The sequence below is a fragment of the Hippocampus guttulatus genome, chromosome 13 (assembly GCF_054856545.1).
Source record: "Hippocampus guttulatus isolate MCC_2025c chromosome 13, RoL_Hgut_1.0, whole genome shotgun sequence".
NCBI lineage: Eukaryota > Metazoa > Chordata > Actinopteri > Syngnathiformes > Syngnathidae > Hippocampus > Hippocampus guttulatus.
Window position 1 is genome coordinate 11033249 of NC_141273.1, and position 15811 is coordinate 11049059.

A 15811-nucleotide genomic window follows, 5' to 3' on the forward strand; every position below is an offset into this window, starting at 1 on the left:
CGCTATAAAAAAATGACTTGTGTATTTGTCTTTCCAGTGTTTACATTTTTTTACTAGACCACCTGTCGAAACAAAAAAAGGAGGCAATCCGGCATCATTAATTGCTTTAACAGGGAATTTCACAATTTCAATCAGCTCTCAATGTTTATCATTTTTGCAGAAATTTCAAACTGAATTCCCTCACCCCAAATTGGTCTTCTCTTCAAGAATGCAAGTCAAAACCGACCATTTGAATCTGAATAAAAACAAATAAAGACATAAATAAAAAATAACTTCTTTTGAAAGTACGTGATAGAATTAAAAAATATGTTTGTAAAAGACCTTCATGCTGGTGTATTAACTTCGGATGTTTGAAACCACTTTTTCAGACTTTTACAAGTGCGAGTACCAGTGAGTCTTGAGTACTCACCAATCCAGACTACTGATACGTTAGTATTCTTTATGCATAAAATATCAGTTAATGCAATGGTAAATAATTGTTGACGAAGACGTTGCTTTCCTTCTTCATGACGATTCATCAATTTGTCAAACCGCTGCAATGTTGCCAACCACTGGCGGGGAGGACTTGGTCAATATCAGATTTTTTATTTTTGGTTTTGTGTCTTAACTCATTCAGTGCCAGCCATTTTAGTGCATTTTGACTTTTTCAAGACCCAGGAAGTTCACAGATTTTTTTTTTAATCAGTGGATTAGTGCCAGTCCTTGCCCCACCCATCCCCATTGAAAAATGTGATTAACAATAATACTTGGCGTTGTCAGCGATTTAAGTTTGGTGGGCGGTATTCTCCGCCTTCATGAGCACCCGAGACTTTGAAATATTGGCCCGATCCGATACCTGGGATGGGTACTCAACCATCCCTAGTATTAGCAATTGCAGAAAGTTACTACACTTATTTGGGTTCTTACCAATGCCTGCTAATTAAGGGTAGCTGCACAAACATTAAATTGGGTGGTGGTGTAATACGTTTGGTAAGCACTGTTAAACTGAAATGGTTTTGAAATATTCGCAAATGAGTTGCACTCTAAACTTGTGTTCTTGGCTCCTGGCGTTAATAAATTTCCTCTATGCATCTTCTTCGGTGTTGTGCACACATGTATAAACGCCGAAAGCTTCCCATCTTCAAAAAGTTGCTGTGTTCAATTCAGTCTTCCAATGACTGAACTCTGCAATTAGACAGCCCACTGTTCGTTGAAATGTTTCCTCTCAGACGCTTTTGAGTTATTGTGGCTATTAGCCGCCTGACTTCTATAAATCTGCTCTGAGGCGCTGCCGCCATCAGCGGTCGCTTTGCTTTTCTGAGACCACGGCGCAGAGGACACGTGGCGCGTCGCTGCCGACGAGGGCGCGGCAGCTGGATTGTGTTCCAACCCTCACAGAGCCATGTTGGGTCTCAGTGGTGGTCCACTGTGCTGTCCTCCATCCATCAGATTGAGGGTATTTTGTGTCGTGTTCCAACACATGCTGACATTTTTCATTTGGCAGCTGATGTTAATGCAAAAGAGGATCAGAAGGAAATCTCTGCTCCCTGAATGCACCTATTATTGGATTATTAAAACATTAATACATTTTACCAAAGACACGGCAAAGAACATTCGAACCATATTTTTCGGACTATAAATCACACTTTTTGTTTCATACTTTGGCTGGTGCTGCGATTTATACCCAGGCACAACTTGTCTAAATGACTGTAAAATCAGAGCTCAAACTGGCACACAAAATCCCCATCCCATAATTATGTTGGCTTCCTTTTGGCGGTTGGCAAATACTTTTTGTGCATTGCGGCCGCTGGCCATAAGGTGGTAGTACGGCACCTAAAGTATTTGCCAACGGCAAAAGAAAGTATAAGAAAAACAACAAAAGAACAACAACGAACACCACTCTCGCACCCCACCCCCCTCTCATTAATTTTGTTATAATTTGGTTTCACATCAACAGCAAGTCAACAATATTAATAATAATAATTTTTTTTTTAAAAATGCTCTTTTGAAACGCCAACAAATCTGAGGTCGGCCAGCTTTCCGTAAGCTTTCCTCTACCTGAGTACTGTTACTTTCCAAATTAGACAACAGTGTTTTGTTTTGTTTTTTGGTGGAGATAAAGATAAATGGCTATAACTGTGGATCTTTCTCTTCGTCTCCCCTTTCCAACTGCTGCCTCATTTTATGGCCAGAATGCCAGCTGATGAAGACAGAACGACCTAAGCCCAATACATTTATCATCCGATGCCTGCAGTGGACCACTGTCATCGAGCGCACCTTCCATGTTGACACCCCCGAGGAGAGGCAAGTGAGAAACATGGCATTTTCGGCTCACGGAGAAGCAAAAGACAAATTGTGTACATGCAGGGTACACGTCCCTGTTGCTTACTTGGAAGCATCGAAATATTTTTACAAAGTTTTTCCTGGTTCAAATTGAAGCAGAGGTGGTACCATCCTGCCATGATGTGTATGTATTCTTTAAATTGAATGGATGCACTTTTTTTTTTTTTTTTTTTTACAGGAAACATACTTCAAGTTAAGAATATGAATATTATGTTAAAGCATTAGTTTATTCAAACTTGCAGAGGATAATGATGAACAAGTGGGGTCACTTTTGTTTGAGACACTCGGATTATTTTGAAGCAGCCTTCAAGCGCTCTGTGGTCCATGTCCACCTGTGCTGCAATAGCACGCTGCAGTGTACTCCATTAAAAAATAAAATAAAATCTTCAACACTCTATTGAAACTATAATATTTAAATTTTTGTAACTTAATTAGTTGAGTGTTTTTAGGTCCTACCATCATTAATATACTTCTCCTTATCTTCCACGGCTTTGTGAATGGCTGTCACCTCATGTCTTTTTAATGTATGGAGCCTGTAGTTGGTAGATGGCGGCGCGATGGCCTGCTGTGTTAGGGCGCAGTGCTTTTGGCATAAATAACAGTGCATGCCTTCCCCAGTATGCCTGAGCAAGGTAAATTGATTTAGCCACTGCCTGTCAAAGCCACTGGCTCCTGTCTTTTTAAGACAATATGGAAAGAGGAATAAAGAATAATGTTTCAGTCACGTACACGTTAACTTTGCGTTATGCTCCTAATTGGAAACAAATTGATGTGGCCTCACCTTGCCGACTTGTCTTTTCCTACATTTCCGCCCTCGCTTCTCGCAACATGCTTGGATGCCAAATAAAAATAAAGGCGGTATTTACCTGTTTGTGAAATCCACTAGGGAAAATCAGGACACCGATAGCACCAACTCGCGGGGAAAAACACGATTTGATCGGTTTCTTCTTTGGTAGTTTTTTCAGGTCTTTCCTGTGCACAGCTATTGATATAGCGCCTCCATAGTGGCTCAACACTGCAACTGCAGTTAAAATACATTATTATATAACGTATTATAATTATAGAGATATACACCCACACAAGATCCACATGGCAGAACTTGCACTTGAAATTGCAGTCCTCTTGATTAAATTGCAATGATGTGATTGGCTTGCTGGTTTGGTAAATAGGTTGATAGGTTCTCTCTGCTGCCTTTAGGGAAGAATGGACAAAAGCCATCCAAACAGTGGCGGAAGGGCTGCAGAAGCAAGAAGAGGAGATGATGGACTCCTCTCCAGACCCCATGGATATGGAGGTCTACCTGACCAAACCCAGACAAAAAGTGGTACGTCATTTTATGTTGACACATCCAAGTGTGCATCAACACTAAACATGCAAAAATGTGCACAAACTTGCTTGCTCATGCAAATAGATGTGAAAGCTGATATATTTAACCGGGCGCACTGAAGACTGCGCCTTCCAAATGGGCAAAATTTATGCACAATTCATGTTGCGCATTCTGGGAAAAGTAGATGTAAAAAGATTTATTTATCAAACCTGAGATGAATTGTGATCTAGGATTTTTGCTTCTTTAACTACCTTTCCTGAAAAGCAGACAGTAGTACAGGCAAAACAAGAGGATGAAGAGATGTTTTCTACTCATTTGAACGTTGTTGGAATTGCTGAATTTTAGACGTAGTATCTATTCAGCAACACAATTAGCAAGCTTCTGAATTAATTTGGAGCAAGATGGAGTCCTGCCTATGACAACATTTTCCTTTACATCTGAGTCATTTCAGCACACTGGTACTGGCCTCTCCCCTGAAAAAATCTGCATCCAGTGGTTCTTAACTTTTTTAGAGGTACCAAACCCAACCAGTTCATATGCACGATCGCCGAACCCTTCATTTGTTGTCATAAGTATAGTTTTTTAAAAGATTATATGACATACTATCATGACAGTCGCACGGTCACTACTGAGCGAACTAAATTTCCCGCAGCACTGATTGGACAAGCAATATAAAGATCATCTGCCATGGCCAAGCGCGCGTGTCATAACTAATTGACATCTTGATTCGGGTGTGTCTTAACCTCCATGGCAGAGGCTCCGTCGACTCCCTGAGACCGATTTACCAAACCCCGGTTCAGAACCACTGTCTGCATCCAATCCCCATACACTTTTGGCGCGTTAAATCAAACAAGACATGGATTTTATGGTGTTGTGCTAGCTTCCCTAAAATAATTGGGGTGATAAATTTGTTATCCATAACGCTGTATGTTTGTTTTCCTGTTCCACTAATACAAAACCCCTCTTTTAGTTTAACAAGTGTTCCCAACAGCACAATCTTTTAGTCAGTGAACACACAATTTGCTCCCCACTATACCAGAATCGTAAAAGATTGCAATCATTGCAATTCACATACAACATGACCACCAGCAGCATGTACAGTGTAATAGACTAAACATGCAATTTCGCGCCCGCTATTTGGGTTCTTAGGAAATCAGGCCTCATGTGTGTCCTTGTTCTTCTGCCATTCATCATCTCCTTTATTGCACTTTGCCCTCTGCTCGCACGACTTGATCTAACCTTCCTTCAGCACTTGTCAGCGTCTTTGAGTCTCCCAACATCAGCCCTGGGTGGCTTAGCACCAGATAACATGTCCACCACCAGGCATCCCAGCCCCCCATGTGTGCCATGACAAAAAGGTCCAAGGCCACCAGAGTGGTTGTCCCTCACGCAACCATTTCTAACCTTCTCTTTAGCACAGGGGTTAAAGGTTAACCGAGGCACAACCACATATGAGCTGAACCATTAGAATGGGAATTGCACGGTGGCTGAAGCAGCGCATCAAATGCCACTTTGTTGGGAGTGGGCTCGTGTGCCCTGTCGCGTTTTAAGTATGAGTTTGTTTGTAATCAGATGCCACTCTCTGTCCTCTGGCTCTCCAGACTATGCACGACTTTGAATACCTCAAACTCCTGGGAAAAGGCACTTTTGGCAAAGTTATCCTGGTAAAGGAGAAGGCCACGGGACGCTATTATGCCATGAAGATCCTGAAAAAGGAGGTGATCGTAGCAAAGGTGAGTGGTTGCCAGTGAGATAGCAAAGCAGAGAAAAGACTGGGGTGGGAGGACACTGGAGCAATGACTTGATACCGAACCTTTGTGGGAGTCAGTTGCACAAATGCTCTTTGTGGATTCTTTTTCCAGGATGAAGTGGCACACACACTCACAGAAAACAGAGTCCTCCAGAATTCAAAACACCCCTTCTTGACAGTAAGGAACCCCTTTATATACCTGAACTAAGCTTATTGTAGTTTAATAAAGACGCTCTGTGATTATTTAGTCGAGCAGCATCCATTTAGTAAAATGAGGAATGTTTGGAAGTGCTACTAGCCAACAAAGCCACAAGTCGTTATATTTTGAGTCCACAACGTACAACTGTTCTCAACCTACTACTACGAGTACAACTACTTTGCAAAGTAGAACATTAAGTCTCAATGGCTTCATTTTAAAATACAGTGTACATGTTTAAAAACAACCCTCCTCCCCCCTCCCGATTTTGTTCATTCAGCGACAACAGAACATTTTACAAATCGGGCGTGGTGGCCAGTGTAATTGGTAACGATAACATCGGTCGATTCATTTTCTTTCCACACTATTTGAACGTCATTTTTTTTGGGTGTATTCTTGCGCATGAGTCAACAGGAATTGAAATGCACGCAGTTCAGCTGCAGGCATTTCATGTTCTGCGACGCGAACCGCTAATAAGTTGCTGTGTCTGTCATCCTCAAATGTTCAAAGGTAATTTTCTACGTATAATTGGTCATTTGTACCATCTTCTTATGAACGTAGTGAAGCTTTTCAAGTGTAAAAATAATTCATTGAAAAATGATTTGGTACTTGAGTGCTCAGGTGTCCACGGAACAACCGTACTAACATGTAACAACAGAGTAGACGGCGACATTCACCCGTCTCCTGTGAACAAAGTAAAATGCAAAAGAGTTAGATTTGAAGCATATATCATTTTTAACTTTTTCACAAGTTTGGTTTTGGGTTCACATATCAAACTTCTGGACCATGTTTAGTGAGAAACACCCACTTACATTTTACATCCATCTGTATTAAATAATAGAAACAAATAATTACTTTTTTTTTTCCCGTCTACAGGGACTGAAATACTCTTTCCAAACACACGACCGCCTTTGCTTTGTCATGGAATATGCGAACGGCGGTGAGGTAAACTATTTTGGACTATTTTCGTAGTTGATAAGAACTCGTAGGTCAGTTGTTGTTATTTTCCCCCTGGAATAACAGAACCCCTTTGTCTCCTTGCTGCCAATCGCTTTCGTTTCCCCTTCAGCTTTTCTTCCACCTTTCAAGGGATCGTGTCTTCTCAGAGGAGCGTGCTCGGTTCTATGGTGCAGAGATTGTGTCTGCGCTTGACTACTTGCATGCCGAAAGAAACGTGGTCTACCGCGATCTAAAGGTAGATGTTGATACTTGTCCTGTCCCATCCTTGCTTCTCACGTCTCCTTTTTAGTGATCCATTTAAAGAAGGAACTTATCACAGTTTGCTCTGGGAAATGTTTGTGTTGAGCTCTGAGTGATTCACAGCAAGCATCTGTAGCTCTACCATTCCCAGCTGATAGACCAGCCCGGTCAGCAGAGCACTCTCACCCCCAATTCCCTGACTGTTTCCCATGGGTTTATGAGGCGGTATCTCAGTCTGCCAAGCTGCTACTGAAAATGCCAATGTAGCAGGATTGGAAGATGTGCTGACTCGCTCGGCACTACTGGACACGTGTGAGCTACAGCGGCCTGACTTAAATGAAGTCAAAGAGAAGGCGCTAGCACGTGGGGATACTGAAAGGCCATGTTGTCTTATTTCACGAGCTGAAGAATGTTCATTAGTTTACTACATGTAGCCATCTATCACGAGTGCCGTCGATATCATAAAACTGGCTTCAAAACCACAATGTTCATAATGTTTGGGAAATCAGTGGTCGCTAAAGTGTGTATTCCTATTTGTTTAAACAGGCTTTTTCCATCTGGTTATAAATCCTAAATGTAATTTGTGAAAGCAGAAGAGAAGATAATTTGACAGGGTTTACTGAAAACACTGATGGATATCAATATAGACCAAAAAATGTCATTTACTATGTTCATACAATTTGAGAAGCATATGCCTTTTATTGTCATATTCCCCGCAGTTGGAAAATCTGATGCTGGATAAAGATGGACACATCAAGATAACAGATTTTGGCCTTTGTAAGGAGGGGATTAAAGATGGTGCCACCATGAAGACTTTCTGTGGAACACCAGAGTACCTTGCGCCTGAGGTAACCTAATTGTGTTTCTCTATTACAATAATGCAGTTTTTTAAAAAACAGACAAATACAGTCAAACCTCGGTTTTCGTCCATAATCCGTTCCAGAAGGCTGTTTGAAAACCGAAATTGTTTGAAAACCGAAACCATGCTCTTTTTAAAATAAAAATGTTTACTGAACGCGTCTGCTCACAATGGAAAGCAACACGAGGAAGTGTCACTTCCTCGTGTTAGGAAGGCGAGAGGAGTCAAATGGTGCATTCAAGTGCGCTCAGTTTGTTCGAGAACCGAAATTTGTTCATCATCCGAGGCATAAAAAACACGAAATTTTTGGTCGAAAACCGAATTGGACGAGAACCGAGACGTCCGAAAACCAAGGTTTGACTGTACTTTATATTTCCAAGCTCCTACAGTCGCAGCATTCCAAAGACATTTACCAAAACGCTTGTGGTGGAAAGAGGCACTCAGTGCAAAGGAATCAGTGTGTCCGGGTTATATGAACTGCTGTCTCTAATTTCGAAGAAGTCTAAGCTTTGTTTTGAAGTCATTTAGAAGTAAGCGTGTGCCATCCTGTCACGTGCAACCTGAGTAGACCCGAAACAAATTTGCAGCGTGTCGCTGGACATCAGTTGTTCAGAAGCATGTGGAAGAAAAGGCAGCTGTTCTGAAATGCCTTTCTAATCTCCAGCAGAAGTCTGTCCTTTAATGAGTGTGGCGTGCGCCAGGGCAGAGCAGCCTGCTCTCATATTTGCTGGATGGGGAGGGTGTGGCTATTCCCTATTGCGTGCAGGTATGACCAGTCCTACACAGTGAGGCCCGTGTAACTTGATAGTGCATTGTGAGCGTGGGTAGCGTTTATGTGAGGGGAAGAACACGCGCATTTGACTGATGGTGTAATAATGTTTCTCCGGGAGAAGCATGTGCGTGTTGACGCATTTGCCTTATCGTTGTTTTTAGCCCCCCATTTGGAATTTTCTTGCTGGGGGGGGGGGGGGGGGGTGGTAGTGGAGGAGCAGGGTGTCATTGGCCGGCAGCCCCTCAGGAAACGTGAGCTTCTGCCCCTGGAATAAGACCGCAATGGCTACAGCTGTTGTGCAGCATCAGGGGAGCCATACATTGACCTGGGAGGAATCAGAGTCACTGTGCTCACTTTTTCTTGCGATATTGGAACGTATATATTCCCATTAATATGGCTCAGAACAAAGCACCTGAAACCATATTGACCAGAAGATTCAAAACACTTGAGCCAGCCTAATACGTAAACATGTACTCCCTTTACACAAACTTGGACAGCCCCGCTCTCATCTCCACTGAGATGTCCAGCGTATGACAGCTCCAGCCGAGAGCAAGGAGACATCGGGGGCTGTTTCCATGGCAATGGGGTTGCTGCCGAGCGAGCGTCTCTATGGAGTGCAGCCCAGCCAGTGTTACAGGTTGTTCTGCAGTAAACAATGACCTTGTTGTGTGTGAGCTGCACAGGAATGTTGAAACGTCTGGGAATATTTCATTCAGATCAGGAGTAGGCGGCGGGGGTGGGGATTGGGGGGGGGGGGGGGGGGCTGTTGACCTGAAAGAACTTGAGGGACAAATTCACTTGGTCACTTTTATTAAAAGTATTTGTAGTATGAAAGCCACAGTGGATCGAGCATCAACTGATTAAACGTGCTTTGGGTATATCTTTTAATGATGGTGATTTTTATTTATTTATTTTTTGCCCAACTTAAAACCTGTCAAAATCAATCTGCCCGCTTGAAAAGTAATGCTGGAGGTGGTATGATAGCTTCTCAATATAAGGCAGTTTGAGACAACGGCAAAAGACTGAAGAAAGTCCGAAAAAGGAATATTATCAACCCTAGTGAGTCAACTGAAAAAAAAAAAAAAAAGTTTGTATCTGCTTCTTCCTTAACAACTGTGCCATATCTTGTTTGTAATGTAATAACAAATATATATCTTTTTTTTTAAAGCAGTACAATACAGTGATCCCTCGCTATTTCGCAGTTCGTTTATCGCGGCTTCAGTGCATCGCGGATTTTTTCAAACATATTCATAAAAAATATATATATTTTTTTTCATATACAGTACATGGAGTACAGTACTGTATATTTTGCTCTATGTGACTAGCTGTTGTTTTGTTGACTTTCGCAGCTTCTCGCGGACCGTTTGCGGACTTAAAAAAAATGTTAATTGGTAGCTACTTCACGGATTTTCGCTTATCGCGGGTGGTTTTGGTCCCCATTAACCCGATAAACGAGGGATTACTGTACCATTCACTGTATGTGGGGCCTCAAAAAAAAACTCCGGATAAGGACACCAGAGGTCAGAGTTTCTCTGTTGCAGCAATTTGATATCAGTGCGAGGGTCACTCGCCAGGTGAGTGGGTTTAAGTTTTGGCCAAGATGGTCACAATTTATAAAATTGAGCACTTAAACATGACTGGTGTCCCCCTCCTTTGGTAGATAATGTGTGGACATGGTGTTAACATTCAGAAATGTTTTGGTTTTCTTGTATCTCCGCTCTTCTCTGCCCTTTTCTTTTTCCACTGCTCATTGGTGGTGTAAGAGTGTTTGAGTCAGGGGACCAAGCAGGCAGTCCTGGTTACGTATATGAGGGATGAGCTTGACTCCTGTGCTCCTGGCAGCTTCACAGCTGTGGCACTCTTCTACATATATGGGGCAGCTGCGGGCCCAGCTGTCGCACGGTATGAATCACACGACAGCAAAGCTGGAAATAGAGACGGCCTAGTAATCCAAACCCCACTCGGGCTTCACGTTACTCCTCCCTGCTCACCCGGTCATCCTCCGCTGTGCTCGCAGGCACATGTGTGCGCACACGCGGCAGTCCTGTTCCTTTTAGGGACACATGCGATCATCTGTTTTCCAGGACACTCCCGGCCCGCACGCTGTTGTGTCCATATCTAATTCTATAAAGCCCCCCACATCCTTGAACTGAAGTTGCTATTCTTGGGTGTGAATTAACCCACCGTCGTTCTCCTTGAGCTTTAAGAGAACAGACTGTTCTCTTAGTCTTTATTTCACCTTCAACATCCGCCTGGAGAGGTAGAATCCAGTACAAGTCCGCGGGGACCTTGGAACAACTGTGCTCAGCAGCACATTATTCATTCAACAGGTTGCATTCTTCAGTGAGCACACCACCAGTAGAGTCCATTTCATTAATTGTTTCCTATGAGACAAAATCGTTTGTTTTTTTGACCAATGATTTGCGCATTTGGTTTGAGTACAGCGCCCCGATCTGTGGGGGGGGGGGGGGGGGGGGGTTGCCTGTTTTTTATTTTATAAGTGGCCCGCACACCTAAACAGCTTGTTGACGTGTATGTGCGAAAGGGCCCTAGAGTGATTAAATATGCAGAGCTACTGGGGAAACACTATCCTCCCTCCTAATATGAGATGTGAGTCGTGGTTGGCCCCGGCCTGCCTCCAAACCACAGGTCAGCGGGGAGAGCAGGTGATTCTGGTAGCACATTAAGGAGCAACAGTTGCTCTTGGATTTTTGCACTCATCACCCGCATGATTTGGGACACCAGTTAAACACAAATATTTTGTTTACGTTATCTGGCGACTCGAGACGGGTGACGCTTTACTTCACAGTTGGGTGTACCACCCATTCCATTGCAAACTCGAATCACAAATAAGCATATACTGTATTCTTGTTAAATTAGCAAATCTCTTGCATTGAGCATTTTTATCTTTTCCCAAGGGCACATTCTTGTATTGGACCAGCTGTTAATGCACAAGTTTACTGTCAATCTCCAAGGTACTTGAGGACAACGACTATGGCCGTGCTGTGGACTGGTGGGGTCTTGGCGTGGTGATGTACGAGATGATGTGTGGCAGGCTGCCTTTCTACAACCAGGACCACGAGAAGCTGTTTGAGCTCATCCTCATGGAAGACATCCGCTTCCCACGGACACTCGGTCTAGAGGCGCGCTCGCTGCTCTCTGGACTCCTCAAGAAGGACCCCATGCAGAGGTGAGGTATCTCCACATTACGGTCAACAGCAATGAATCAACATACGATTATTTTTGCCTTTTAATGCTGGTCATTATTCCTGAATAGTCCACTGTGCGATTTTATGATTTGTGTACATTCATTGTACTGTTGAATAAAAAAAATATTTGAAATGAATGGAAAAAATGTGTTCCTAAAATGTTGAAATACTGTATCATTGGAACTGCTATCAGTACCAAGTCTTGAAAAATGGCAATTTAAAAGCAATGAAAAAAAAATCTAACATAAAAAAAAGCCAATTTTTCAATCGTACTCATTTTTGAGTGTACAGTACTTGTTGCTTTATGCATCCAGGCTAGGTGGCGGTCCTCATGATGCCAAGGAAATCATGCAGCACAAGTTCTTTGCCGGGATTGAATGGCAAGACGTTTACGAGAAAAAAGTGAGTTTTACGGACACTTAATGAAAGATGAAATCCTGTGCCATAATTGTAACAACTTTTTCCTCACTGACACGTTTCTACTCTCACCCATTTGTCTGAAACAGTTGGTCCCGCCATTCAAGCCCCAAGTTACCTCAGAGACTGACACGCGATATTTTGATGAGGAGTTCACCGCGCAAACCATCACGATTACGCCACCTGGACAAGGTAATGCCAAATATTTCAATGGGATTCTTATAATAGCTAGTTTTAATCCACCGTTATGTTCAACACATACTCCTTTTCCTAAACAGTCTGTGATTTTTATTTTATTTTATTTTATTATTATTGTATCGATTCATTGTTCCAGCATTGAGCCATGACAGTCTTCATCTCATCCCCCACTAAGTCTCATTAATAAAGGAACTATTGTGGCTGTATAAGGCCTCTCTCTTGAGACAAGTCTGCCCTCTCCTGGAAAGCCTGCAGGGCGTACTTTGAAAAGTCACCCTATTGGCTCCTGGGTTTACGTTGGTCCAACAGACAGTAGTTCAAGATTACCAAGTGCGATTTCCTACTTTGCTCAGTGGCATAAAAATACATCCGCACGCAGTACAGGAACGCATTCTTGGTTATAACTGTGCCCCCTTTTTATTTTTTATTTTTGTAGGCTTTTAATGCAATCGCCCTCAAAGTGAGGGAACGTCGTATGGTTTTACCTTCATGGTTGTGTTAGACTGCATTTTTTGGTCACCACCCACTTAAGATAAGTGTCTGTTTTTTGTGCAACCCAGACGAGAACATGGAGTCTTTCGACAGTGAGCGGAGACCCCACTTCCCCCAGTTCTCCTACTCTGCGAGTGGGGTGGCCTGACCGACACTTACACTTTCCTCAATCATCCCCCTCAATCCCTTCCCTTCAAGCCGACTGCATCCTCCAAAAAGACTGGGGCCCGTCGATTGTTCCTCACCTTCCTTACTCAAGGAAGGACCAAGTTCATGAAGACACAGAGCTCTCTCACCCCCACCACCACCGCCGTCACCACCCCACCCAAATCGACCACCTGCGCCACCACCATTCGAAATTTAACACTAGACTTCATTTCCTGGCTGTTTAGCGAACGGGCATCCACACATCACCACCTATGTCGTAAAAATTGGACCACTGCCTAAAGTTTCAAGAAGCGCTGTTATATTTTTCGAACCCGAGTAAACCGAAATCAATCATTTCAAGTAGAGATAACAAATACGATGGACCAAAATTCTGTCGGTAATCTGGTGTGCTCGTTGCTTGCCTCCTCTGCTATTCAAAACTAAACCTTCAACATTTTGGGGGAGCTTCAAAAGTTAACGTTTGAAATAAAGTTCATATGTCTTGCATACGTCCCTTGTTGTAAACACCCTCATTGAGTCTGGTAGAGTAAAGATCTGATATGCAAAGAATGGCAACGTTTTGGAGACTGTTAACTCATTCACTGCCCGCCGTTTTCAAAAGACAACCGTTAGAGTGCCCGCCATTTTAAGGAATTTTGCCAGATTTTTCCAGATCTACCAAGTGAAAGAAAGAAATAGCAGACTGTTCTTTCATGAAGAAAAATAGATTGCCTATCTTTTTCCATTATTTAGTAATCGGCAGTAGAATATACAAAAGTCTTTTGAAATTCCGAAAAACCATTTCAAACTGGCTTTTGATGGATGAAACCGAACAGTGACACTAATCATGATATTCTTGATTTTTTGTGATACTTCTAACATCTAAACCAGCAACAATGATTAGGAATAGCTTTTGATTTTAAACTGAATTACGGATTTGGCCATATACAGGTGTTGTGAAGGATGCTCATCACCAGACTGCCAGTCCATCGGGGGCTGGCTTAGATTGTTCAGTGGCCGTCATGCATGTCATATCCTCAAGCAAGACCTCAGTTGTACTTTGTCACATTTATAACAAACGCACCCTTCTGCTAACTACCACAATACATACTAACCATATACAGCACATTACCTTTTAAAAATGCCTCAACTTGTGTGGGCGACTACCGCCTTTATGTCCTCTGGCCCCGTGTACAGGGCTGATCTCAAATCCAAAATGGTACTCGCTGCGACATCTTGGTGGTTGTGCCTCATTACCACTCTTCCCAACTTGAAATTCTCAGTCGAACAGCATCAGTGCCACATCCACCCCTTCATGTGGGGAAAAACACAAAACATCAAAGACGTTAAACTACGTCTTTGGCACTGAATGTTTGGAATCTAAAAGACGTGACAACATCTTTGGCACTGAGTGAGTTAACGTCCACCTCTTAGCCAGCTAGTCCTAAGTGTTTGCACACAGATATGTGTCCTCTTGAAATAAAATGAAATCGTCTTGTTCTCATTGCCTTTCTGTTTGAAATCTCAATGCTGCACAGTGAACACCTCCGGGTTTCCCAAAGATCCGGATCAGTCGAGCCCTTGCTGACCCCTCGGAACCTCTTCCCTCCTGTAGAGTTTTTCTCCTAGTAGAGTATTGGGTGTTTCTCATCCAGTACTTCCTCTGCAGCCTCAGTGAGGTCACAAACACGATACATTTCTGTCGCAACACAAAGTGGGCTTCAGGGGGAAAAAAACACATCAAGAGTTACCTTTCGTTTGCCTCTTGTGGGAATTTATGTCCGGTCCCCAACTTCTTATTTATGAAACCAGCATTTAAATATTACGTTTTCATGTGCCAATGAAATGCACCTTGCTGCCCCACAATGATTGTATCTGGATTTTGTTTTAGTGGTTGGAAAAGACTAAATTAGCTTATGATATAATATTCAAGTGTTGTGGACGAATTACAAAAAAAACTTTTTAAAATGTTTCTGAAGCTGAACTGCGATCTATGAGATCCAACACGTGTATTTAAAGTATGATTAGAGGTTTTCATTGTGGTTAAGATGACAGATAATCATTTCTCAAAAGTGCATTATGCCTTCTTGAATGTAACGATGTTTGTTTTCACTTCAAAAAAACTTCTTTTGTTAAATATGATTGTTGCTTATTCCTATGCACACACCCCTCTTGCTGTCACCTTCTGAAAAATAGGGAAATTTGTTTGATATTTTTTTTTTTTTATTGCAACTTTTTGTACCTGCCCTACCATATCCGCAAGACTGAGGACACCAGCTTTCGTAAACAAATAATATAAACTTTGTACACAGTTTTGAAATTGTTTCTTTCAACCTGATGGAATAAAAGGTCCTAACAATCCAATGTGTAGTCTTTTTTTTTTCTACTGCTGATGGTCTGGACAAAAAGGCCAACAGACAAACATGGCTGATTTAAGTGAGACAAATGTGCAAACAAAGGTTCTGGCTGTGTTTTGGCCGCGTACTCTATCTCTACAGGCCGCATTCAGGTCGTTGTCTGAGGCCCTGCAGCTGCTCAGACACAGGGAACCAAGCTCTTCCTCAATGCCTCATCCAGATGGTACAGTCTCTGGAGCAGATGTTGACGGCCAGGCCTCGCAGTCTGTTTTTGGCAAGAAAGGATGCACGCCGCCAACACGACAAGTTTACCTGACAACCAGGTCTCATCTGCCTCCAGCTGCGTGGCCTAAAACACACAAAATTGAAAGCCAAGCAAACATCATATATACAGTAGATGACTTAGTTCAGCGCCGCGTAGGTGATAGTTCCAAATAGCAGTCAGTGTCAGTACAGAAGTTGCGGGCTTCTGCAAGAAAAGAAAAACACAAAAAAAGGTTATAAAAAAGCCAACTAGAACAGCTTAATGTATTTGGCGTTGACTTGCTTTTTTGATTTACTTTCC

General features: G+C 42.6%; 1 protein-coding gene across 1 annotated transcript in view; it reads left to right on the plus strand.

Moving 5' to 3' along the window:
* Nucleotides 1-15253, plus strand: part of akt1 (AKT serine/threonine kinase 1) — a 36837-nt gene extending 21584 nt beyond the window's left edge. Inside the window, exons 4-14 of the mRNA XM_086126812.1 lie at nucleotides 2172-2283; nucleotides 3520-3646; nucleotides 5251-5382; nucleotides 5512-5577; nucleotides 6472-6540; nucleotides 6665-6790; nucleotides 7515-7643; nucleotides 11402-11616; nucleotides 11950-12037; nucleotides 12142-12244; nucleotides 12811-15253. Of these exons, the coding sequence (XP_085982938.1) occupies nucleotides 2172-2283; nucleotides 3520-3646; nucleotides 5251-5382; nucleotides 5512-5577; nucleotides 6472-6540; nucleotides 6665-6790; nucleotides 7515-7643; nucleotides 11402-11616; nucleotides 11950-12037; nucleotides 12142-12244; nucleotides 12811-12890 (1247 nt within the window). The 3' untranslated portion in view covers nucleotides 12891-15253. The remainder of the gene's footprint in view (nucleotides 1-2171; nucleotides 2284-3519; nucleotides 3647-5250; nucleotides 5383-5511; nucleotides 5578-6471; nucleotides 6541-6664; nucleotides 6791-7514; nucleotides 7644-11401; nucleotides 11617-11949; nucleotides 12038-12141; nucleotides 12245-12810) is intronic.
* Nucleotides 15254-15811: the final 558 nt, after the last annotated feature.